Source organism: Siniperca chuatsi, linkage group LG8, assembly GCF_020085105.1.
Source record: "Siniperca chuatsi isolate FFG_IHB_CAS linkage group LG8, ASM2008510v1, whole genome shotgun sequence".
In the NCBI taxonomy this organism is placed as follows: domain Eukaryota; kingdom Metazoa; phylum Chordata; class Actinopteri; order Centrarchiformes; family Sinipercidae; genus Siniperca; species Siniperca chuatsi.
This window is the reverse complement of record NC_058049.1, coordinates 14,881,607-14,907,604: the sequence shown is the minus strand read 5'-3', so window position 1 is coordinate 14,907,604 and position 25,998 is coordinate 14,881,607. Positions and strand designations below refer to the sequence as shown.

The window sequence follows — 25,998 nt, the reverse complement described above, 5'->3', positions numbered from 1 at the left end:
GTCAACTGCACTACTAGTATTTTTCCTGTTGAAACCATAGTTTATTTGCAGTGTAGGATCAGATGAAATATCAGCTCCTCCATGGCTCCACCCAGCTTCTCTCCATAACCTGGAAATAAAGCGACGCCTAAATAAATAAATAAGTACCGCTGCTGCAGCTGTGAATAAACCTGCGTTTTGCACAGTAACAGCAGACTTTGGCCGATGTGGTCTGGTTTAATGATCGTTAGCCAGGCAGGACTGAGTGGCATCGGCAGCAGCTGTCACCAGCGTCGTATCGGATGCTCCCAAATCGAGTGACCTGGATGTGAAACTGGATTAAAGGCCGTATCTCGCTTTATTTTAACAGACCATAACAACCCTGCGATATAAACAGGGATGGTTGCAGTAGCAGCGGGGTAGCTAGCTAACTTGATCAGCCGGTGATTTCACCCATATTGAATCTATCCATCGTATAAAAAAAATGAGACTTGGGAGGTGCGTTTTTGGCCGACTAAATTAGTTGTCTTGCATTGTGAATAATGGAAAACAGGTGCCAAGAGCAGCAGGAAACAATGTTATTAGCCAGTTAGCTAACGTTAGCTCAGCTAGCTGTTAGTTATCCAAATCAAGTTAGTGGGCTGAGTTAGCTCGGCTAACTCAGCCCACTAATTTAAATAGGCACGCATAATATTTCTTGTCTGTCTGCTGCCTAACGTTAGCTACATTGATAGATTTGCTTAGTGACAGGTTTTTCCAGTGAAACACTTCTGGCTTTCAGCGTTTACCCATTTTCTGCTGTTAACTAAGCTAGTAGCTAGCTAACAAGCTGTGGTGTCACTGCAATCTGTTGGCTGCAGAAGTCATATTACAAACATAGCTTTACTACTGCTGAACTGTCAAGCGGACGACAACCATGGCTCAAGAAGCGTTTCCTCTGCATTTTCTGGTCTGGAACAATCAGTACCTGGAGCTTGATCGAGAGCTGCAGAAGAAAGAGGTAAGTCAGGAGGTTTATTTGGGGTTTTACAGATGCGTTTGTTGGGTCGCACTGCATTGCGCTGATGCTGCTCGTGTGTTTGTTTCTGCAGCAGGATGTGGAGCGCCTGGATCCGAGGGGGCGCACCCCGCTGGAGCTGGCTGTGTGTCTGGGCCACTTGGAGTCAACCCGGGTGCTGCTCAGGCACTCTGTAGACCCGACACACTGCAGCGCACAGGGTTGGACCAGTGAGTGATCTGCTGTGGCTCCCAGTTTCATGCCCCGAGGCTGCTGAGGGAATAACATTTAATGTCATTAAATGTGGATGTATGTTTCAGTCTTGCAGGAGGCGGTGAGCACCGGGGACCCTGAGCTGGTCCAGCTGGTGCTTCAGTACAGAGACTTCAAGCGTGCCACTGAGAGACTGGCAGGCATCCCAGAGCTGCTCAGCAAACTAAGACAGGTAAAACAGTTCATAGTTGACCATTTGGTTAAAAGCTTTGAGCCTCCAGGTCTTAAACTCTACCTGTTGCCCAGAGCAACACATGCGATCCTCAACCACGCCTCAAAGCTTTGGTAAATATTTGTGGAAAATGTTTTTTTTCAGTGGGGAACAACAAAGTTTTAAGCTGCTGTGTAAATGCTTCTTTATGTATTGTGTATGTTCCCAACATGCTCACAAGTCTCAAGCTTGATCGAATCATGATGCACAAACGTAAGAAGACATGGATATTTTGCTTTTGTTTGAGTACAAAAAAAAAAGTTTCCTTTGTCTCTTCCAGGCGCGGGACTTCTATGTGGAGATGAAGTGGGAGTTCACCAGTTGGGGTGAGCGTGTTTCATTAATGTGTTTTCACAGAGGTTCACTTCAGCGCCACTGTATCTGGACAGCGCTCCCAGCAGCAGCTGCCACTCAGAGGAGTTTGAAACACGTGACTGTTTACTCCAGTCAGTTTGAAACAGTGGCCCACTGTAACCCACTACAAATGGCCGATACCCCGCCCTAAAGTTGCAGCGGTATACTGGATTCACGGTATAAAACGTGGTCTGAAAATCAATGGTTATCATACCATATACATTTGCTTATCTACGGTGTTGAATTCTACCGTGTTTATTAAAAAAAAATTTCAAGTTTATATCAGGTTTCATGTCTGTCATAAGACTGTTCAACCAAATTAACCCTTGTGTTTTCATTCCTTTAAGGGTCATTGTAACTGACGATGATGATAATAATAATTGTGTGATACCGTGATGTTTTCAGAGACAGTTATCGTACTGTGAAAATCCCATACCGTTACAACCCTACTAATGTATTTGACAGGACTACTCAGTAATGTAATGTGCTTTCCTGTGTTTGCATTACTTTGCCTTCTCAAATCTGCAGAAGATGCTCACGTGAACAGTTAATTACATTTTGCAGCTTTATATTTGTAGTATCATCATCAACCAGTATTTACAATAAAGATCACAACATATATAACCTCAATACGTTAATGTGTATTCTTTACAATAACTAACGAATTAGGGCAAGACATGTGTTATGGTCAGCCATTGTTACAAGACCAATGTCTACAATTTCACTTTATATAAGTCCCAGTCAGTTTTTTAATAAAGCAGTGTAGCACAGAAAGTAATTAGTAATTTCCTGTTGACTTATAAATTGAGTTACAGTTTGATCTTATCTGTTTTATATCATTATAAATGGGATACTTTGGGTATCTTAGCTGTTAGTCCTTAGCCCCTTCCCTGTTTGGTTACCTCATTCTGTTTACCGCTTGGATTCTAAAATGCTTCTCTTCTTTTTCAATCTACCTCTCAGTGCCCTTGGTGTCGAAGGTGTGTCCCAGTGACGTCTACCGGGTGTGGAAGAGCGGCTCCTGCCTCCGTGTGGACACCACCCTCCTGGGCTTCGAACACATGACCTGGCTGAAAGGACGACGCAGTTATATCTTCAAGGGCGGGGGTGCGTATGCTCCTAGAACAGCATCACATGCATACAACAGAACAGGGGGCGATGGATGGATGAGTTTGTCATGAAAACTTTACTTGGACCCTGAAAGACTTAGAAACGTCTAAGGACCTTAGTTGAGGTTAAAATGTCCTCTGCCTTTCCTTTTCACCTGTGCGCTCCTCTTCTTAGACGACGGGGCCGTGGTGATGGAGGTGGACCATGATAAGCAGGTGGTGTACACAGAGCCACTCGTGTTGTCTCCCCGTGATGCGCCCTCCCTCCTGGCAGCCATGCAGCCGTCGCAGGAGAACACAGCCCAGAGACTCACGTCGCCCATCGTCTCCACGCACCTCAACACGCGCAACATTGCCTTTGAACGGTAACAAGCACATACTGTGTACAGATATACAAACTGGAATCATTTCATCGAGATCACACTTGATTTGTTTGTGTTTGCAGATATCTTCCACACCTTGCTTGCTTGCTTGAAATACACAAACACTGCTCACAACCTCTGTGCCATGAGCCCTTACTTTGTTTCTTTGCTTGCTTAGGAACAAGTCGGGAATCTGGGGATGGCGATCCGAGAAGAGTGAGGTGGTCAGCGGGTACGAAGCCAAGGTAAGTGACCCGGAGCCAACCCAGTCCAGATGGATTTTCAGAAGTAGCAAAGCTGGCTGAAACATGTAGTTCACACCATTTGGAAGTTAGTTTAGTACAATTTTCTGTGATCCAGTTTGATCCAGTTATCTGCTACTAAGAATTTTCTAGAAAAAAAACAATATTTTTTAAAAAATGTTTAAAGAAATGAACACAAGTAAGAATGCGTCTGAATGCAAAGAGAACTTTCGCATAAGAGAATTTTATGGTGTTTTTGTTATTCAGGATTGTCCTTTTTGAGATTGAAAATAGATTTTACGAGGGAGATGCAGACAAGAAAATCAAGTTCCAGACAAAACACAGTGACAATATGCTGTTTGCTCTGTCAATAGACCAAGAGAGACTCTTAATCCTTACACTACACCACAGTTTTACTTACCGCTGTTTACAACAAAGAAATGTATTTGTAACCCAAACAAATGTGTTGACATGAGCTTTGCTAAAACAGTGAAGTGTAAGACAAAAAAGTGTGTGTTCAAGAGTGTGTGTTTTTGTTTTTGTTTTTATTTTTATTATTTGTGCGTCGTCGTATCCAGGTTTACAGTGCCACCAATGTGGAGCTGGTGACTCGGTCAAGGACAGAGCATCTATCAGACCAGGATAAGTCGAGGAGCAAAGGTAAATACACCGACACAACAACACCCACACAGTAAGTCCTTGTGCACTTATAACTGTAGGGGTGGGGAAGTATTAACATGTCAAAACCAGTGTTATTAGGCCAAAGAATAACTGTAGAGAGTCTCCATAAATATAAGATTACGGTGTGAAAAATTATATATAAACTAAACACAATCATTCACTATGTAGTTCTTGTTGACTCACAGTACAAAGTTATGTTCCCCTCAATGTATTTTAATGTTGTTTTTGCTCCAGATGTGTCTCTTGCCTTCCTTGTAGAGCAAAAAATAGAATGAATTTACAGACTGATGATGATGATCTCCCTACATTATTCCCACTCAGGCTCAAAGACTCCTCTGCAGTCCTTCCTGGGGATTGCTGAACAACACACAGCTCATAATGGGGTAAGAGTCTCCACAGTACCTATGCATCACATCCACACACACACACACACACTCACCTCCCACACCACCTGCAGCTTACTTTGAACACAGTCACTTATAGATTTCTCTCTCTCTGTGTCTCTCTTCTGTCAGAGTAATGTGTCCCAGTGTGCCAGTCCTCACAACCCCACAGCTATCACAGCAGAGGAGTACTTCAACCCAGAGTTCAACCTGAACAGCCGGGACATCGGACGTCCCGTCGAGCTTACTAGCAAAGTCCAGAAGTATGATGCAGCCATGGAAACGCACAGCGTTAATGTTCATCACTTAAAGCTTTCTTTATGGACCAGTTCGCTCAAAGCGAAGGTTTTGCATCTTGTGTCCTTCTCTCTGTGTCATCTCCAGGTTTAAAGCGACTCTGTGGTTGAGTGAGAGTCACCCTCTATCCCTGGCCGAGCAAGTGACGCCCATCATCGACCTCATGGCCATCTCAAATGCCCACTTTGCCAAGCTGCGTGACTTCATCACCCTGCGCCTGCCGCCAGGCTTCCCTGTTAAGATTGGTGGGTATGAGAGGTCACACAGTGTGGGTCATTTCCTATGTGTAGCAAGAGTTTATTCTTACTGTATGTTTTCATTCCCACTGGTGCCACAGGAATAATCACCTTTTTTAATCTTTCAAAAACTCACTTTCTGCCCTCCAGAGATTCCCCTGTTTCATGTGTTGAATGCCAGAGTGACGTTCAGTAATCTGTGTGGCTGCGACGAGCCGGTCAGCTCTGTGACGGTCCACCAACCAGAGGGCTCTGAGGAAGCTGGTGACTGTTGACTCACACATACACACCAGTTATGAACTCAATAAAAGGACATAATACCGTAATACCTGATATATATTTCACTGTCATAGAATTCAAATATCAGCTGGTCCTGAAACTCATATTTTTACAGTAGAACAGTAGAGTAGATAATCTATCATAATGCAGAATAGTGTAATTATAATACGGTTTTGTCAAAGTGTTTTGGTTTAAGAATGTAATTTAAGGCAGGTGTAGTTGTTTCCAAAACAGAACACCAGTTTAAAAGTAATGAAAATATATATCTGCAGGTACAGTAAAATTGTAACTCATCTTCACCCAGGTCAGTCTCTCCCTCCCTTCCAATGTGAGGTGGACCCCTCGGTGTTCGAGCCCCCCGCAGATTACACCACCCTCGGCCCAGGCCGCAGCGAGCCAATGAGGGACGAGGATGACAACCTGTTGCAGTTCGCCATCCAGCAGAGCCTGCTGGACGCCGGCACAGAGAGCGACCAGGTCAGAGTTACGCGTCAGACATGGGAATTGATTCTTCCCCTTTTTATCCTTTCTCGTCATCTTCCAAAGTGTAACACCTCTTAAGTTTTTTGGCTGGTTCATTGCATTCTGACTAGAACTGATTAATTTCACTCTTGCTTTCGAGCATAGAGAAATTGCAGTGACCCAGGTGACATGTCAGGAAAAGTAACAAACTGTACCGGTCCCAGACAGAAAATGCTATTTTTGGTTCTTGCTTTTCTTCTTTTTTCTGTTTTTTCCCTAAACATTTTTATAATTTGGGTAAAAAAAACAGGGTTCCCTTACATCTAAAGCCAGTTGTGACACTTACGTGTGGTTTTTAGGTGACCATCTGGGAGGCCCTGACCAACAGCCGCCCGGTGCCCCAGAGCCCACTGTACGAGGAAGACTCTCAGCTGGAGAGGTGAGCTGACCTTCAGACTTTACATCTCTTGTTTCCTTTACAGGCAGCTTCACACTGCTTAAACTGCAGAGAAGCTTCTAGATGAACTCTACTGTTAAGAGTATATTGGCAATTTTTTTAGGCCTTTAGCAATAAATCCTCCATGAATTGAATAAGTCAATGTCAAGCACAGAAACCAGAGATGTACAGATAAGTAGGTAAATATTCTATATTGATTTTTTTCAATTTTCTGATTATTTTGTCATTTCTTGTAAGTTTGTTTCTCTAAAAGCTTTACTTTATGAACAGAGAATAACAAAAATAAGGATGAAGAATCAAATCCTAAATTTAGCAGAGCTTGAAGCTGTCATATAGACCTGTCTGTCAGCTCAATACAGTCCACCTCAGCCAGATAGTTGTTGTTGTTGTTTTTTTAAACTAAAAGAACATTCTTTTGTAGTTGTTGTAAAACCATCATGAGGTTTAACCCATGCTTATTCATAATTCTTTCTTATTCAGGGAAACCTGTGGCTTGTGAAGTAATTTAATTAAGCATCTCTAAATAGACTTCAGTGATTAGCTTTTTCTTTCCTCCTTCTCATGGGAACAGCAACTCCCAGTCGTCCCATAATGAAGCTCAGCAGTGAAACTTTCCTGTTAAAATACCTTTCTTTGTCATCAGTTTAAGTCTTAATATCCTTATTTCTTTCTTTTCTCAGGGCAATCCAGGAGTCCCTGTCCATCTCACTGGTCAGCAGAGAGGGAGAAGACACAGCCGACCCCAGACAGACCTACTCTGTCTCCCCACTGGACCCTACTGCCAACTCCCCGCTCTCCTACAGCACGGTGACTGATCCGCGGTTGTCGGGACACTTTGGTGTGGCGTCGAGCTTCGACGAGCAGCTGCGTATGGCCATGGAGCTGTCGTGCCGGGAGCAGGAGGAAATGGACAGGTGAGGCGGGAGCCGTCTGACATGCATGAGCTTAGCTGAGACACAATCGTCATGTTGGAATCAACTCGACATTGTGGCTACTGCTCATCAACGAAAGCTTGTTTGAGTGGTCCAGAGAGGGTTTGACACAGAATTGGAGCTATTTCAGACATCCAGAGGTTAGAGGTTAGAAGACTCTCAAGGGAATCTTTACCTTTTTATCCTGTGCATTCCCAGCATGAACTGGGCTACTGTCTATCACAGGACTAATATATATGTGGACAGAAAATCATCCACACTCATATTCTCACCTGTGGACAATTTGTAGTTGCTAGTTCACCTGACCTGCATGAGGAAACCAGAGGAAACTCAAACACCAGCACCACTGCGCACATTTTTTGTTTTGGAATGTATTAGAAAGCGGTTTTGAGTGGACTGCATTGTGTGGGCTTTAGAAAACTTAGGCTGCCTCCCTCTATTCCTCTTCATTATTTTATTATTTTTTTATTTCAACTGAGTGTGCACACATAGGCAGTGTTGCAGTCTGCTCTTTCATCTCAAACTCTGCTTTGACACCGTAGTGTGACATACAACATCTGCGACACAGTGGTATGTCAAAATCTCCCAACATCCAGATCCAAGGAAAGAATCTCTTAGTTGTTGTCTGTTCCATGTTGTTAGTCGTGTGCATTAATACAGAGATGCTGCAATAAAGGCATGTTTCGGACAAGGTCGTGTAGTGTGAGTAGTCCTGGAATTTGTGATGTTTGACTGTCATGTAGTGGAGTCTCTGCTGACTAATAATTGACTGCTTGAGGAAAGCAGTCAGATTCACTTGTGAAGTTTTGGAAACTTGAAACATAAAATTGGAAAAACAAGGTATTACTAATTTTCTTTCCCCTCAGCTCAACTTTCAGGGACAGTTTTGCCCGCTGTAATCTGTCACAAGGGTTGAATACTGGGAAATTGAGATTACAGTATTTACAGATAGTTCTCCCTGAAATCTACTTCCTTTTCCTGGAAAAAATACCCGCAGGAACCTGCACGTTACAACTAAACGTCCAAGATCAATGCTCCTGTGCTTCAGTCACTATAATAACACAGCAGAATTGCTTTATGCAACAGATTTTCCTTCGCTGCTACTGCACACTGGTCAGCACTGTAAAGTTGGTCAGATGCACCCATATAACCGCTCAGAGGAATTAAAACTGATGAGGATGTGCTGATAAATCAAACCATTCCGTATAGTCAGCATTGTGTTTTTCAAGTAATTATTCTAAAGTCACAGGACTGCCATTGTTTTGACTGACAAGTTTTGTGTCTTATTTTTTTCGTAGGCAGCAGAAGGAGGAAGAGGAGGAGCTGGAGAGGATCCTGCAGCTGTCACTCACCGAGAAGTAATGTCACAACAGCAATGGAGCAACGGTCTTCATTGGGGAACAATCCTCTTAATTTATTCCGTTTGATTTTTATTTTTTAAATCCTGAGATGTTAAGTTATTACAGATATTTTATTTGTCTCTCTCACACGAAGGCTGCTACAACAGAGTGTAAAGGACCAGAATATAAGAAGTGTGAGTGAAACGCAGGTGGGGAGGGGGTTAAATAAGAGGTGGAAACAGGTACTCTGAAACACACTACAGTGAAAGAGGAGACAAAAGGGAGATCGTCTTTGTTTTTCTTTTTTTATTGAATATTTTTCACAGTCTTGCTGTCTTTGAGTGATGAATGATCCTTAAACTTTAAACCTATAACATGATCCGTGATAATGATGAAAAATCTTAATGGAATAACTTATAAAAATAATTATAACATTGTACACATTTATGTTGGCTTACTCCTATGTGTGAAAAATAAAGAATAATGATCATCCTGGATTGTTTTTTGTTTTTTTTTTTGAACAAAGGGACAAACATAAGATTCACGTGTATCTATGTAGTTTTGTATTTTACAGTTTGATCATTCTTTCATATCAAAAATAGACAATAATTCTGATCTGTACAATAATTGGCTCAGGCAATTTTGACGTAATGTTCATTTTTACACTTTTAAACCAGTCATTGAGCAAAAACAGAAAGCATTATAACCTTCCAAAGTGAGACAAAAAACATCGATATCACTTGTAGTTGAAACTAGCGCTGCAATGATTTGTCGTAAAAGTACTCAGATCTTTTACTTAAAAGTAAAAATACTACAGTGTAAATATACTTGGTTGCAAGTAAAATGCATGCATTCAAACTTTTACTGAAGTAAAAGTACAAAAGTATTAGCATCAAGCTATATTTTAAGTGTCAAAAGTAAAAGTACTCATGATACAGAATGGCCCCTTTCAGAATAATGTTTATATTATATATATATATATATATATATATATATATATATATATATAATAAATATATATATATGTATCAATTATTGATGCATTAATGTGTTCTTCACACAAGGTGGAGCTAACTACTAATTTCCCCTGGGGATCAATGAAGTCTTATAAACCTATAATAATACATCATACTGTTGATAATATTTTGTATTATTTATCTGAATCTGCAAAGTAATTAAAGCTGTCACATAAATTTAGTGCAGTACCTCAAAACTGTACTTAAGTACAGTACTTGAGTAAATGTAGTCTACTTTGTTACTTTCCACCACTGTCTGCAGCTACTTGGTAATCGATCAATCGTTTTGAGTCGTTTTTCAAGCAAAAATGCCAAACATTTGCTCAAATGTGAGGAATAGCAGTTTTTCCTTGTCGTATATAAGAAATTAATCATCTTTGGGTTGGGTTATCTTTTTTGCTTATATTGGGAAATGCTTGTTTTTTCTTGCAATACCTCCACAACTATAGGATGGATTGGCAAGACATTTGGTGCAGACATTCATGGTCCCCAAAGGATGAATTGAGGTCAAAATTTTAGATTGTCCAATACTTTCCAATACTTTGTGACAAAATACGTACAAAACTAATGACATTCCCATCAGCCGTTGCTGTGCTTTGTGTTTAGTGCTAATTAGCAAATGTTAGCATAACACGCTAAACTAAGATGGTGAACATGGTAAACACCCACATGTTAGCATTAGTGTGTTAGCATGCTGACATTAGCATTTAGCTCAAAGCACTGCTGTGCACACACACTCACAGTGCTGCTATCATGGCTTTAGACTTTTGGTCTTGTTATTTCACATTTAACATGTAGCAAGCTGTACCTAACTATGCAACTTGTCAACATAAACACAGACAGTTTCAAGAGAGGTGGATTATTTTTTTGTGGAGTTTAATATGAGTGCTACCTGTCACATCTGTGAAGAGTGTGTTAACGCGGCCCCTCTGAAGAGAGAACAACCTGGTCAGTGGCCCCCAGTTAATTTGAGTTAGAGACCCCTGCTTTAAGAAATTGAGAACCTCTTTCCTTTTAATTTAACCGCCACACATTATTAACCTTATCCTGTGCATTTTTTGGAAAGATTTTCACAACACTTATGGTGCACCATAATCTCTTAACTGATGTTAAAAGTTAAACATTAAATTAGCAGACTTGTGAGAATTTTTTACCAATTTTTTACAGCCAAACAGTACATATGCCTCACATTGCTGCATTCTTAGTCCATTGTGCTGTACTTGAGCAGGATTTTTCAGCGGTGGGATTCTCATAGGTGGCAACTTCCTCCTCATCAGTTGCAGTGTAGATGACTTCCTTCCTTAATTTTAAAACTTCCCGAAGCTCTCCATCCAACTGAACTAGATAGACAAAAACATACAAATGTCAGTCATTTAGCCTTTACTTTCTCATACGTACACCTTGATATACAAACCTAAAACAGCTCTGATAAGTACTAATGTTAAAATAAATATTCACACTCATTCTCACCTAGCTTTAGTTTGTGATCATCAGGACTGTGATCATCAGGAACCACGTATTCACCCTCCACTGGCTTGGTTGGAGGGGGCAGAGGCTCCTCTTTGGTCTGTGAGCGCAGCATAGGTGCCACTTTTGCCTTGGGTACTGTTTTAGATGCAGGTGAGGTGAAGGTGGAGGTGATGCTGATGCACTTTGGAGCCGGCGACACATCTGTTTAACACACACATAAACATTGTTAGGAGTTGTGTACTTGCTGCTGAACCTGAGACTATTTGTAACAGCAGTGTTCCTCTCACCGATGTGAGTGTCGTAGGGCTGAGATGCCATGTAGGGATGGAGACGGTACTCTGTCTTTTCAAGGAAGTATTTAAGTACATCGTTCAAGGAGGTGACCGTCACCTACAGAGGAGAGGACACATACAGAAAAGCAAAGATAAAGACTAGGTTTAATGATGATTCAGATTATTTCTACTTGCATATGTTTAGGTTTCCTATACTGTGGCCACTGAACACTGCCCTTCCCTACTATGTTGGTGATCAAGGTATCCCAGATAAAAATATTTGAAATTTGTATAATTATACAATATTTATTACCAGTCATAATAAATAGAAACATTATCTACTTAGCATAGCCTGAGCTGGCTTAAGATTCAGCCTACACACTTTTAGTTCAACTTTCCAACATTGTGGATAAACAGTGTGGGATTTTGTGTCATTCAGTGGTAATTTGCTAGTAACACTCATCCACATGAACCTTTCTCACCATGCAGGGTGGACGTTTCAAGCATAATAACTAATAACTAAGATAAAAGGAACCCGATCCACACTCTGCTTTGCAGGACATAAGTACATGAATGCAGTGTTGTTTTAACAGCTGACTCGGAAGGATCTTAATTCCTACAAGCACATGACAACATGTTGATCATGTTCATGTCAATGGGACTTACTGCTGTCTTCAGTTCAATGACAAACCCTGAGTTTGTGGAGGTCACTCTGTAGTTCTTCATGACAGGCCCACTGAAACACGAGGAAGAGGAGGATTATTTTCTTACTTCTGACTGGTCCTTTGATAAACAACAACACATTGATTTTTTTTGTACGTTTTTGATATGAAATGTAAACAAATTGGAATGAGCAAAAAACAACAAGCACCTATTCGCATGTTCATTTCTTTATCAACCGTAGCATCTCGTGGTTCCTGATTGTCATAATAATTACATTACACTGAATTGCAAATGATTTGTATGCTAATGATTCTACAGCAACACTTGTTATATTTGGGTTGAGAAAAAAAAAATCTGCGCTGTGTAATTCAGATTTTACACAACAATGTTCAAATTAAATTCCTGTCCTGGTTAACCAGATGCTTCAAACCAAACGAGTATATCTGTCTGTCTGGATTGTCAGACCTGGGCGTCAGTTGTCTGAGGGTCAGGGCGTAGTTGTTGGCTAGGGTGGACGGTCGGAGGATGATGCCTCCACACTCTGGGTTTGCCTCCAACATTCGCTCAGCCTCCTGCCGAGTCACATTGAAGAAACACCTGCAGAAATTAAAGGGAAAAAAACAAACACTTCCTCATTCCAAAGTAAATGCATTTATGTTGTTTCAGAGGGCAAGGAACGAGGCACACACAACACGTTCATTGATTTAGGATAACAGGAAGGGCTTAACTGTCACTGACATCAAAAATACTCAAAAACCCTGTCTAATAATCACTTAGTGTAACTGTATTTGTTATTAGACAGACAGAAATAGCAGGAAGTGCTTCCGTTTGTCAGAAAGAGGAAGTAACGAGGAGGAAGAATCTGAAAAAGATCATTTCTGGAGACAGACTAACTCACGCAGGAATCTCAGGGTCGCTGTGGTCAGGGTCATCATTAGGCGGTGGAGGGGAGGGGGAGGAGGAGGCCGAGAGTAGGAAGGATGGTCGGGGTGGGAGGGGTGGCAGTGGCGTGGGGGGATTTCTTCTCTTCTCCTGAAGTAGGACCTCCTGCAGCAGCAACATCTGTCCAGGCAGCAACTGCAGCTTACTGGGGATCTTTTTCTACAAGGAAACCACCAATTTTACACAGTTTGTCACAGGTTAGAAAATGCATCCTGGTATGTTGTTGGTAAATGATTCTCTGAATTCCTCTGGGAAATGATCAAATGTATCATCTCTTCCAGAAAATCTGTGATATTGTAAGAAAACAAAAAAATATACTGTTGTTGACATCCAATTTGAGTTCAGGTTTAGCCTTTAAGAGCCGTATCCACACGCTGAAAATAAACTCACAAATATTTACTGACGCAGTCTTTCTGTCACACACATAACAGATTATCTGGATCTTTCGTTTCAGTTTGCAGATATCCCTGCTTCCTTGTTTGTAACCTTGGACATTTTGCATCAGTCTTAAGGGGAGTTTGGTCATAGAAGCATCATGAACCAAATGATTGCCTAATTATTAACCAGGATATACTTCCTGTTGTTTGTTATTGCTTTTTTAAGAGCACTCTGCAATTTTCTGTACCATTCGTAGCAACTGTACCTAGAGTCTATTAGACAGGCTCCCACATTAACCCATCAGAGTGTGTCTTTAAGTTTACACGTGTGTGTTGTATGTGTGTGTTTGCTTACTTTGATCACAGTCAGAATGTAACCCCTCCACTCCTCTCCTGAGTCAGGATTGTCCATCTGTACAGTTACATAAACAGCAGACATTTTGGTTATGTGCTGCTCACAAGAAAATGGCATTTGGGGTCAACGTGATTTTAATTTGCTCAAATAAGGTTAGAACTTGAAACCACAGTCCACATAATATTTAGAATGTCATTGTAAATTGAATTTTCTTGTGTGAATTCCATTCAGTTTTTTGAGTAGCATGGACCCGAGGCTGACAGCACCCTGAAGAAGAGAGAAGAAATCACTGCAACGCACCTTTAGCTGCACCTCCTCTGTTTGCAGGGTGAGAGTGAAGATAGTTGGTGCTTTCCTCTGATATGGAGAATCTAGCTCCATGGACTTCAGCTGCTCCAGGTCCAGCTTCTCTGTGTACTGAAAAAGTAGCCAAACAAAACAAAATGTGAGAATTATCACTTACCAGACTTATGCAGTAAAACATGTATAAATTGATCTAACATAGAAATAATAAAAACGAATATATGTTTCTGTTCTTCAGTGCACTCTGGCCTCTGTGTCTCTTTCACCTACTTTCTTATAGCGCTTCAACAGTGTTGCCTTTGTTTATAAGGCTTAACACTGTACATCTATTCTTAGGGAAACACATGTTAAATCCATCCATCCATCCATCCATTTTCTACCGCTTGGTCCCCGTTAGGGGGTCGCGGGTGACTGGAGCCTATCCCAGTGACTTCGGGCCTTAGGCAGGGCACACCCTGGACAGTGGCCAACTCGTCGCAGGGCGAACACAGACACAGACAAGGACAGACAACCATTCACTCACACATTCATTCAATACGGGCAATTTAGAGTTATCAATTAACCTACACATGCATGTCTTTGGACGGTGGGAGGAAGCCGGAGAACCCGGAGAGAACCCACGGTAACACGGGGAGGACATGCAGACTCCACCCAGAGAGATTGTGTGATGTTGGTCCGGTCCGGGAATCGAACCCACGAACCCACGATCTCCTTATTGGGAGGCAGGAGCTGTAGCCGCTCTGCCACCGTGCACCCCTCATGTTAAATCCACTGTTTAATTAATTATGTAAAAATGTTATTTTCTACATCACAATTTTGCTAAAACTTAAGCTAGAAGAGCAAATGAAACTGTTCGCTTACTGTATCCTGCGTGTCATTTTCGTACAGAAAGAGCGTTGCTCCTCGGAGCTCTCCGTAGTACTTCTTGAAATCCTGAAAATCACAGCTCTCATTTTGAATGTCTCTTCACACAGCCTTCACATTCACAAATGAAACAGAATTTAATGCAGTTTTAAAACCATGTATTGTCAATGTCAAGTTGTCTTTTATTATCTTATACACACATTCAGAGTCTTTCCCATCTTTGTCCGCACCTTCTCTTTGGTCTTTTTCTTCAGCAGGTGTCCAGAGTAGTAGAGAGGCAGATCTGTGATAGTTGCCCTCCTCTTGTGAACGACTCTGGAGTGTGCAGACATCATCCAGCAAATCTGTGTGCTTCTTCTGGCCTGGTTTGGTTCAGCTTTGACTCAGTTTAGCAGTAAAGTCATTAACGTTGAATAAACAGTTCACTTCAGTTGGGTCCTGAGAAAGTTCCTTGTTATTTCCTCGTATAGCTCTCAAAGCAGTGATATGAAATTCTTGAGTCGTTAGTATATCTGATATGATTATTGGTGTATAAACCTACACTGATAAGCTACTCCCCCACTTTTCCTTACTTCTAAGTGCTAATTTGATTCTGAGAATGAGGAAACGCTGCAGTGATTTATAAAGAAGGAAGTAGTTTGTATGAAATATCCCAGATAAAAATCCACTTTTGTACTTTGAACCTGAGCATCAAGACAGCTTTACACCATTCACTAAGAAGCAATGAAGCATGCAAGCATGTGTCTGCACACACACACACACACACACACACACACACACACACACACACACACACACACACACACACACACACACACACACAGATCCTCAGCCAAAACACACTCTGCCAGATTAATTATTTACATTTAACACGTGGTGTGAGAGCGATAGCAAAATGCACTAAAACAGTTAACCTTTTTAAGTCAACATTCAATCACAGTTTAGACTTTTGAATTCATGCAGTTTATATCATTAAATTGAAAAAATGTATACACACCCAGTACACACACACATGGACTTAATCCACACTGGTCCAGGTAGGGGTTGTGAGTTCAGCAGCTGGATAAATGTAGATGAAATTCATTATAACATCAAAGAAATGTTAGTTTTATAATAGATCTGTTATTTATATGTGATATCATAAACAAACTTACCATCACATTAAATTACAACATGCATCATCAAAACCACACCTACAATATTTTAGCTAAGAAGTTGTGCTGTAAAAAGTGTCAATTTGTAAGAAGGAATGAAAGAAATGAATTGTTTAATAACATAAATAGAAATATTGAGAATATATACAAGTATATAAAGTCTTAATGCAGTATATAAAGCCTATAAATATGAAGCCTTCATGAATAATTTAACAGTCATGATTATTGTAAAGTTTCACTCTAAACCTTCGCAGATACAGTATTTATAAAAAGATGCTGTATTGTAAACACCTGATTAGTTCACTAGTTAATATTTCTCTATTTTAAAGGGAGACAATGTAACTTTTGCTGAATAGAGGCCACAGTGATCACAAGTGACAACAGTTATGTGAAATGCTAGAACTTGTGTGTAACAGTAGAGAAGAGTCATAAAGTTGGCAAACTGAGCAATATCCATCTAATGTTTGCTAACATTAGCCACCATAAGCTATTGGTCATACCAGGTTGGTGTAAGGCTGTAGCTGTAAAACATCTGAGTGCACTGAACTGAGCAAGGGTGAGTTTTTTTGCTTATAAATTCAACTTTCATCTGTAAGAGGAAGAATGTGTTATTTCTTCTTTCAAAATGTGCACAGCCTTGCTTTAAAGCTTATTAATGATATCAGAGATTTTACATGTGAAATGACCTATTTATTCTCCATATAACATAATTTATATTTATCTATATAAATATAAAATACAAACTTATTTCACATCTTTGCAAGGGAAAACGAGCAGTAAAATGCCAACACTGAGAAGCATGCCATAAGCGTACACAGGACTGGTGGTTGCAAAAAACACAGCGTCACACATGTAATGGAGCAGCAGCAGAACACAGGACAGAAGGAACGACAAACAGTGACACAGCGGGGCCGCAGAAATGGAGATGAGCCACAGCAGGCCATTGATCAACCAGAAGAACATCTGGAGGAGGTGCAGGAGCAACCAAACCGTCCAGAGCAGCAGAGATCCCAACAACCACAGAACCTTGGACGGGAGAACGACATCAGCATCCTAAAAGACAGGGAAAGAGAGAGGAAGTCTTTTTGTCTTGTATCAGGAAGCTGTGAATGTTTTACAGAGTGTTTATTTTAATGTGAACTTACATAGTGTTGTACATCATTGTCTTCCTTTCCAACTGATCCTACTTTAATAAGAAAAAGGCAAACACACTCATAAGCAATCTCGTCTAAAATATCACAACATCCAGCAGACCTTTATGTGACATAAAGGTGCTATTGGCCATACATTGTAAGTTCATACTGTAATGAGCCATAAAGAAAAAAACTGTTTAATAGAGAGAAAACATTGGTCGGCTTTTTCATGCATATTGAGCTCTTCAATAAGTTGCTGTACATTAAGGAAATTCAGCTGTGAACTTCTTTCATTTAGCACATCCCCGATAAACATCCAGTTTTGTCACTTACTGAGGAACGTGAATGCCGGGAGGGAAAATAGCACACAGATCATCAGCAGACAGTTCTCACGGGATCTGTTCCTTCTCTGTGGTTCAGCCTACAGTGCATTTATACCAAAAGAGATTAATTTTTTACAACTCAATAATAATGATAAGTGTGATCAAATCAGTGATGAAATAATTAATGTAATAAAATAGATAACTTGTGTACAGGATCTTTACTATGACAAAAAAAATCTTGATTAATTAAATACATTTTCAAAACATTTTTGCATAACTATAACGAGAGGCTGTGTGTGCAGGGGTGTAATTCAAGATCCAGTGATTTGAGCTTGTTTTGAAAGCTCTGGGTCAATTAAATTTATCAACATCATCAAGCGTTTCTTTTTATTAATATACTGACTGTTTGCCATGTTGTGGTTCCTGTTCAGCTTCTGTCAGTCACGTACAGTGCACTACTACAGATGCAAAACTACTGATTTTATGATGCAATGACAACAACCTAAAAACTTAAAATTAGTCTTTCAGAGATTTGTTTTTAGTTATATACTTTTATTTTTACTTGTGTTTTGAAAAGTCTGTTTATTATTATTATTATTATTATTATTAATATTAGTAGTAGTAGTATTATTAGTATGATTATTATATCCCTGTTGGATTTAATTTGCCACTAGTGTATGTTACAATATGAAGTGGTTCACATGTATCCTTGTGAAGCTGGAGTATTGAAATGTATTAATAGTAGCTGTACTGATATTGTGTAGCAACCGTAAAATTAGTAGACTGATATTAATAATGGTACAGGTATTATAATCCCTGCAGTAGTGTCAGAGGTATCCTCAGTGGTCATAACCTACTGTTGACAGTCGCCACCAAAAGGCCTGTTCTGATAATAACATCATTATGCTGTACTGTATCTATTAGTTGCAACACCACCTGCATAAGCCATAATACTATATTTGATCTACAAACAGTTGCATAAAGCATATAATAGACAGTAGCTACTAGTAATAATAGCAGCAGAAGACCTTTTGCTTGATCTTACCTGTGAAACATGTGAAAAGAACTCGCCCTCTGCTGTCTGTCCACACTCCCTGCAGATGCTAATGATGTGAGCCAGACGGTGGTGGTCTTTGAACTCATCACAGCTGCTGGGTGATCGACACTGTGGACAAAGATCATCATCACCACCATCACCGGAGCCCCTCAGCTCGTTGAGACAGCAGAGTGGATGGCAGCTGCACATTGTCACTGCTGTGCATGACCATGAAGTGAGTGACTAAGCAAGTTTATCCAGTTTCTCCTCTGTGTGCCAACAGGGCTGTGAAAGTGAAACTAACTGGCAGAGCTGTGCCACCCAACTGGTGCTTTTGTGCAAACTAAGTGCTCCACATAATTCCCTTTTTGTGTGTGTGTGTGTCTGTTTTTGTTCAATGCCGTGAACAAAAACAGAATTTAAATATGTCCTCTTCCTGCAATAGTGTTCAACAAAGGGCACCTGTGTGGAGGAATGACTCAGCACACACAACATTTGCTCAGTAATCAGCTGATACTGATAGCTGATCTGTCTGCGGTCCATACCCGGTGCTTTGTTGCCTTTAATCTTATTGTCCTTAAAGAAATAATTCATTTGGTTTCATATTCAGCATCTTCTGTAGCCATGTAAAATAAAAATAAAATAAATACACTGGCTAATTAAAAAACTTTAAATGCTTTTGACTGCCTGTGTATATACACAGGGTAACTGAAGTCATTTAGAAACAACATTTTCATGATTATTTCAGGAGGCTGCACTGCACAGCGTGCAGCAGACACCTGGGTTAGGATAAGAGAGAGCAGGTGAAAATGACTTATTTAAAGCTTGAACAACACAAACCAGGGATTTAAAAATACTTTAACAGTTTACATGTTAGTTTCAGATGAATTCACTTTTTTAAGATGTTGATAGGCCTGGCTCATGTTATATCACAGAACACAGCCTGAGGTTGTTGGTCAGGTCTCTGCTGTTTTTGTTCTGTATAGACCAAAAATAAGAGCTCCCTTTTGGGTTGCCTGGCTTTGCACTTGTGTGACTATTCTCCTAGCAACCTCCTTGTCTCTTAGGAGAATTGGCTGCACAGAACTAATGCCTAAAAACAACTCATTACTGGGAGATTGCTGGAGGGTGAGCAGCCAGTTCAGTTTTGGTGTGTGTAAAAATATTTTAACAGCTCTGTGCAAACTTGCTAATAGTGTTGCCTATAACCAACCAAAGTACTGACAACTACTGCCCCCCTACTGATGCGAGCTTCTACTAGATTTGTTAACTAGTGATGATCTGCAGGAAAACAGATAACAGCTAAGCTTCTTTTTACTGATACCATTAACACTTTTACACTCTGCCTGAAACTCAACTTATTACACTTAATATGATATGTCTGCACTTTATTTACGTAATAATTTACTACTAATAATTTATTCATTAAATTTACTTAATTGTCATTCTCTTTCTCATTACTGTAATTCTATCCCTGCTACTTCTATCTAGGCTACTCCGTATATAGGCCTACACCACCTGTTGTAGGTCTGTCCATCCTGGAAGAGGATTCCCTCCTCTGTTGCTCTTCTTGAAGTTTTTCTCTTTATTTTTTCTCTCTTTTTGGTTTGTGCATGTGCTTGTTATGCACTCCTAGAAATAAGGGTTAAAAAAGGGTTCTTCCTGAGAGGCTAGGGTTACACCGAGAACCATTTGCTTCTGAAGAACCCTTATTGGAAGAAAGAGTTCTTCAAGGATTGTTGAAAGCATGGGTGTTAGAAGATCCTCACTCTCAATAATCTGTGTGACGGCCCACATTTCCCATCATGCCTAGTGCTGGACTGAGTAGTTTGTTAAGTTTGCTGTTTATGTTAAGTTTATGTTCCAAAATGCCAGTGTCACTTGTTGGTGTTTGTAATGTGTCTGTTCAGAACATGGTGGTCTATGTTGTTAGCCTAATTGTAATTTTTGTGCAAGTTTATAGTTTTAACCATTAGTGAGGAGGTTAAATGGTGGATGTTGCAAAGAGATGTTATACGACAACTCAACTAGTTAGACTTATCAGAGGACATTAAAAATAAATGCCCACCTCTATTACAAGCCAGTTTCAAATAAAGGTGATAAAGTACATAAAAGACCTGGGTACTACTTGAGAACATACAGTATGCTTATCATCTAGATGAAATCCTTTGACTATAAAAGGGGTTCTTGGTAGAAATTGCTAGGTTGGTTCTACTTCTCACCTTTAGAAGGTGGAAAGGTTCAGATAAAACCCCCAGAGAGGGTTCTGTGTGGAACCATTACACCATCGAAGGGTTATCTGTTGAACCTCTGTGGTTCTGGGTGGAGCCTTTCAGAATCAGAAATACTTTATTGATCCCCGTAGGGAAACTCTTTGTTACAGTAGCTCGTCTTTACGTCAGTGCACACAGGAGAAAGTACTAGAAAAAATAAACACTATAAAACAGGTCAGAAATAAATTAAGTATCCTGTCGGTATAAGTATAAGATAAACTAAGTGTCAAGTACCAAGTGGGTTTACTGGTTGGTGATGAAAGTACAGTTTAAAATACAATGTAACTCCTTATGTAATAAATAATATTAATAATATTAATAAGCGGAGGTGCATGTACTGTCGAAGAGTAGTTGAGGTATATAGTTTCAGTAGCAATAAATAAGAAAAAACTAACAAGGGGAAAACTAATATTGCACGGAGGTATTACACAGAAAGAACTGTCTGAAAGGCTTTATAAATGGTTCTGCCAGGAACCAAAGTGGTTCTCCTATGGAGACAAGCTGGTTCTAATTAGCACATTTATTTCTGGGAGTGTTGATATACACAGTAAAAACATTTGCCACCTTGTGTCTCTTCCCTACAAGCCTCCTATAGACTGATGCCTACTGCCGGCCACAGATTTCTTTCTCAGCGGTGTTCTTTTGACCCTGCCGGTCCCACTGGTGTCTCCCATCTCATCCTTTAATCCCTCATGCTGGAGGGGAGGCCAGGGAGACGCACACTAAGGAGAGAAAACAGTCTCTGTTCTCCATCACAGGGCCCCTAATGATGCTCCCCCTCAACCACTGGCTGAGGAGAAAATGGCCGCAGGGGTGACAGGGATGGGGGATAATATGTTGGACTGATGAAGCCTCTGAAACAACAGCATGTCTATGTTCTTTGACTCCAAATTATGTAAATAAAACATGAAAGGTGAGGTATGTCATTTCACTTTTATTTGAACATCAGTCAGGTTAGACATGATGTAATAATTGCAGTCAATCCAGTGTTGACATCATCTTGTTTTTGGCACTAAGGGGTTGATATTCTTTCTTCTGAGGTCTTTTGCAGCCCTGTTCATCTGTAATGACACGGGGGCCCTAAACAAACAAACAAACACATTAAAGCTGAACTCATATTAGACATAAGTGATAATATTTTGATGCAGACTGACCTAAGAGGTTATGATTACCTGGCAGGCTGGGGTGAAAGGTCAGGCTGGAGATAGAGGTCAAGCAGGGGTTAGACCATCCCCAGGCGTCATTACAGGAACATGGCTGGTCGTGGTAGACGCTGCAGGAGACGTCCCCTCCTGGAAAACAAAGCAGCCTCTGTCCAGGTTCACTTTTATTTCTCTTCCTACCTCCAGCCCCCTTCTGCAATCGTCACTTGTTCTAATTAGTAGAATGACAAAATATACGAGCGTGTTCCCAGGTGTAAGTACGCATATATCTATGCAATCTCCTTTTCTAATGGTTGCAGTGATGGAGAAGTGGGGGTGTAAGCGGGCCGGTAATGAGAGGCTGAGGCGAGGGGGAGGCAGGGAGGAGCAGAGAGCCTGCTGGCTGAGAGGACAGAAGCCTGGGGCGGTGAGGTGGATCTCCTGCTGCGGAGGTTGTTTCAGCCAGAGTAATATTAACACAGGACCACCAGCTTTACTCATCAGTCTGCTGTGTGGTCTGGTACCACAGAGAATCCACTGTAATCTCTGTGTCTGCTCTGCAAATGCATCCATCTACACAACATGTTTAATCTAGCGTGGAGTCTTACATTTTGTTTTACATAATTATTTAAATAAAATAAAGTGTATTTGGATTTCTCTTTGTTAGGTTTCCAAATCTGAAAGAAGCAGTAGCAGTAAAGTCGCAGTTAGACTAACATCCATTAGCATCTTGTATGATTCCCTATTGGTACATAACAATAAAGCACATTGATTTATTGTATCCCAACTGCCAAAACAGTACACTATGAAGAAAAGCACACATACATACTGTAAAGTATCTGTAGTTGGCAATTGAGATACAACTTGTAACTGTATTTAAGACAATGGAAAGTAAGCTAAATGAAATTCAGCCATTATTATTTACACCTGTGCTTTTTCTACTGTGCTTGTCAAAATGTCTTCTGTGAAAAAGGCCTATCAAGCAGAAACATATATATTCATATACACTTTAAAACATAGACAAATCCACTGATCACACTCACAGACTATATTACCTTCCTTATGTTTGCTGCTGCATTTCCTGATTCCCAGAATTCCGCTGATGGAATAGGTGGACTCGGAGGAATAGGCTGTTCCCATGGCAACAGGTGATGCTGATGACACTGCAGGGGCAGAGGTCGGTCTCAGGAAACATTAGAGAGAGACAGATAGACCAAGAGAGAGTAGAAGGAACAGACAAACTTACCAACTTCACAAGACTCAGACTGGACTTTGTTCCTGATGATCCTGTAAAGACAAAGGGAACTCACGCAACGCTCATTTTTAATGATCCGTGTTGTCAAGCACACACTTAGGCCTACACACGAGGTCATCTATACCTGTTGATGGAGCTGATGCTGGGCACGCTGTCGTGGTCACACGCCCGCTCCAGCAGCAGCCTGTCTCGGATCTCCCAGGCGAACATGGTGGGGTTGGTGTGTTTCAGATGCAGGATCGTTTGCACAACTCTGGGAGTGGCCACTTTGGGCTTAGAGCCTCCAATCACTCCTGGTCTGATGCTTCCTGTCTCATTGTACCTGAATTCACAGCATTGATATCTGTCAGGAGGGATAACATTTTACCTGAGGAGAAGGTTTATAAGTAAATATAGATGCTGATGTGATTCATGTATCTATATAAGTTGGAATAAAGTGAGAAAGCGCACAGAGCAGCACTATAGATTCAAAGAGCAAGAAAACCATATGCTATTGAGATTAATTTATATTAAAAAGAAATAAATTTCTGAATAATGCATCCTGGAATGAACATACACAAGCCTGTATATTAAATAAAACTGGAGTTAATATACACACGAATAGTCAAATATTAGGTTTTGAAAGATTCTATACGAATACAGGCTATTATTATTACAGGCAACAATATTGTCACCCAAAATCTGCTTCATCACGAATACCTGTCTATGAATTCATAAATCAGCTAAATAAATGACCAAGCAGAGTTCCTTTACCTGCTCAGTATTTTGCTGACACAGCCGTGACTGACGCGCAGGCGGCGGGAGATCTCACAGGGACGCACGCCCCGTTGAGCGAGCTCCACGATGCGCTGTCTCACCACGTGCGGTAACGGGCGCCCGTTAATGAAGACGCCACCGAGCTGGTTCACCCCGCCGTGCCCTGAGCACCGGAGCGGATCAGAGAGAAAAAAACAATCAAAAGGCAAACATTCAAGCGTAATTTACCGCATGGACAGCCGCGCGCTCAACATACTTCAATGTTAAAAGAAGGGGTGTCACTTACTCTACGTACTTGTGGCTCATAACTTTAATTTAATAAGAAACATCGTTACTTACTGTGCGTAACGGTGAGCGGCACCTGTCCAAAGCGCACGTCCATCACAGACTGACTCTAAATAAGTCTGTAGTCCTGCTTAACTTAGACGTTCGTTGGTACAAAGTGGAGTTGGTTTGGAGCACCAAACATTTCTTATTTAAACATAAAACTGAAGAAAAGAACAAAAAGAGAAGTTTTTAAGAGAGCTCTGTTCAGTTTTGTCCCGTGTGTTTTTGTTTGCTATGCGGAGTGACAGCAGTCTGCCTTCAGCACCTGAGCGGGGGACAGCGGCACGAGCCTTTGATTGGACACCCACGCACGGGCGCACGCGCTCCATTATCGTGTTGCTTTTTGTAGTAAAGGCACTACAGTCAGTTCTTGTGATCAGAGCTGAGGCCAGGATTTTAGCAATACAGAAGTCATGCGTCCAAGTCCCCCTACGCACCCACAGACACCACAAGTCTCAAAATGTATACATTATTTGGATTTTGCATTCAGTTAACTGTTCAATTATACAGGCTATGCCTACATTTTATTTTCCAACATGATGGTCTAAACGGTTATCACTACACATAATGAAATGTGCCAAAAGTTGGGTGAGCATTCCTGTGGAAGCTCAGTATGAAATGCTGTTTCAAAGTCTACCAGGAATCAAATTCTGGTGAAGAAATAGCCTACTAGATGCATTTCATTTTGTTGGCCTATATTCAAATTTACGTATAGCCTATTTAGTCTAAAAATGTTGGAATCGGCCCATAAAATACCCACCATGTTTAAGTTTTTAAATAGTTGAATGTAACCCCCAGGTTACAACCCCTGAAATTACAATAACGAAAATCAAAGAAATGACCGCAGTGTCTCTAAATGGTAGCTACCTGAAAAACCACAATGCTTGTGATCCGAACATCAAAAGCATCACTCTTATTAAATAATGTATTCTTTAAGATTCAGCCTTCAAGACTTTGTAAAACAAGAAAGGTGTGAAATGCAATTCCTCTTGTTCCCATGCCATCCATCCATCCTAGTAGGCTAATTATGACATGCATATTTCGGCATTATGACGTTAGGATTTAGCTCAAAGGTGGAAGGTCTACACTTAAGTAGTATTCTTACTTTAATTGAGTACCTCCTTTTATTTATATTACCCTAGGATACATTTCAGATTAAATATCGTAGTTTTTACTCCACTACATTTATCTGACAGATATAGTTACTAATTCCTATGCAGACTGATTGGAAGTCGTTGCTATGGGAACAACCCTATGCTTGGAACTTTAAGTGGCTTGCTGCCACTGCCAGTTGTTGACAGCACTACAACAACAAATACACTTAGAGCCGTTTGTACTGTTTCTGTTATTAAATAATAATTTGACACGACTTTATGATTACTATATTATAAATGGTGATAAAAAAATGTACATTACCAAATCCACTCCAGGGCTTTCAGGAGTGAACTTGCAGCCAAACTCCGTGCTTTTTAAACGCTGGAGGCAGTTTTGGTTGTCCAACATTTTAACTCCCGGAAACGCCGGGTAAAGTGCTTCACACATGTAAACAAGGATGGAAGCAACAACTCTTTCAGTTGTATGGAGGGAAAATGAGTATTGTGTAATGCGTTAAGTCGCAACTGAGATATAGTGAACTAAAAATGGTAAGCGCCAGAAAAGTGCCAATATATACTTTATCTCACTCGGTTGTGTTCGGTAATTTAGCTATTTTAACTGCCTCGGCTACTACAGAGCTAATGTTAG

The 25,998-nt window shown here is 40.6% G+C and overlaps 3 protein-coding genes across 12 annotated transcripts; 1 reads left to right on the top strand and 2 right to left on the bottom strand.

The window, feature by feature from the left end:
• Positions 1–117: 117 nt before the first annotated feature.
• Positions 118–9,089, top strand: ankrd13d (ankyrin repeat domain 13 family, member D). The gene is made up of 16 exons (XM_044205270.1): positions 118–979; positions 1,071–1,206; positions 1,297–1,421; positions 1,741–1,786; positions 2,778–2,921; positions 3,099–3,288; positions 3,464–3,530; positions 4,106–4,187; positions 4,530–4,591; positions 4,724–4,854; positions 4,976–5,133; positions 5,275–5,388; positions 5,708–5,880; positions 6,225–6,304; positions 7,003–7,236; positions 8,553–9,089. The coding sequence occupies exons 1-16, from the start codon at positions 896–898 to the stop codon at positions 8,614–8,616; spliced, it is 1,890 nt and encodes a 629-aa protein (XP_044061205.1). The 5' UTR covers positions 118–895; the 3' UTR covers positions 8,617–9,089.
• On the bottom strand, positions 8,886–18,703 carry LOC122880295 (signal-transducing adaptor protein 1-like). Of its 6 annotated transcripts, none has more exons than XM_044205274.1 (14): positions 18,512–18,703; positions 17,477–17,564; positions 17,156–17,196; positions 15,854–17,063; positions 15,057–15,294; positions 14,854–14,925; positions 13,990–14,106; positions 13,690–13,746; positions 12,914–13,116; positions 12,481–12,612; positions 12,019–12,088; positions 11,368–11,470; positions 11,081–11,281; positions 8,886–10,950 (listed from the first exon to the last, which is right to left on the bottom strand). In XM_044205274.1, exons 5-14 carry the CDS (start codon positions 15,189–15,191, stop codon positions 10,796–10,798), a joined length of 1,245 nt encoding a protein of 414 aa, XP_044061209.1. In that variant the 5' UTR covers positions 15,192–15,294; positions 15,854–17,063; positions 17,156–17,196; positions 17,477–17,564; positions 18,512–18,703; the 3' UTR covers positions 8,886–10,795. The 6 variants fall into 6 exon arrangements, with proteins under 6 accessions (XP_044061209.1, XP_044061210.1, XP_044061207.1 ...); XM_044205275.1 differs by having other exon boundaries at positions 15,057–15,218; XM_044205272.1 differs by having other exon boundaries at positions 15,057–17,063.
• A 2,986-nt stretch (positions 18,704–21,689) lies between these two features.
• Positions 21,690–25,747, bottom strand: LOC122880297 (paired box protein Pax-5-like). 5 transcript variants are annotated; one of them, XM_044205286.1, is made up of 8 exons: positions 25,672–25,747; positions 24,268–24,416; positions 23,926–24,091; positions 23,297–23,515; positions 23,164–23,204; positions 22,973–23,080; positions 21,948–22,067; positions 21,690–21,855 (listed from the first exon to the last, which is right to left on the bottom strand). In XM_044205286.1, exons 2-8 carry the CDS (start codon positions 24,308–24,310, stop codon positions 21,833–21,835), a joined length of 720 nt encoding a protein of 239 aa, XP_044061221.1. In that variant the 5' UTR covers positions 24,311–24,416; positions 25,672–25,747; the 3' UTR covers positions 21,690–21,832. The 5 variants fall into 5 exon arrangements, with proteins under 5 accessions (XP_044061221.1, XP_044061220.1, XP_044061219.1 ...); XM_044205285.1 differs by lacking the exon at positions 25,672–25,747 and adding an exon at positions 25,361–25,482; XM_044205284.1 differs by lacking the exon at positions 25,672–25,747 and adding an exon at positions 25,123–25,257.
• Between the last annotated feature and the right edge of the window lie 251 nt (positions 25,748–25,998).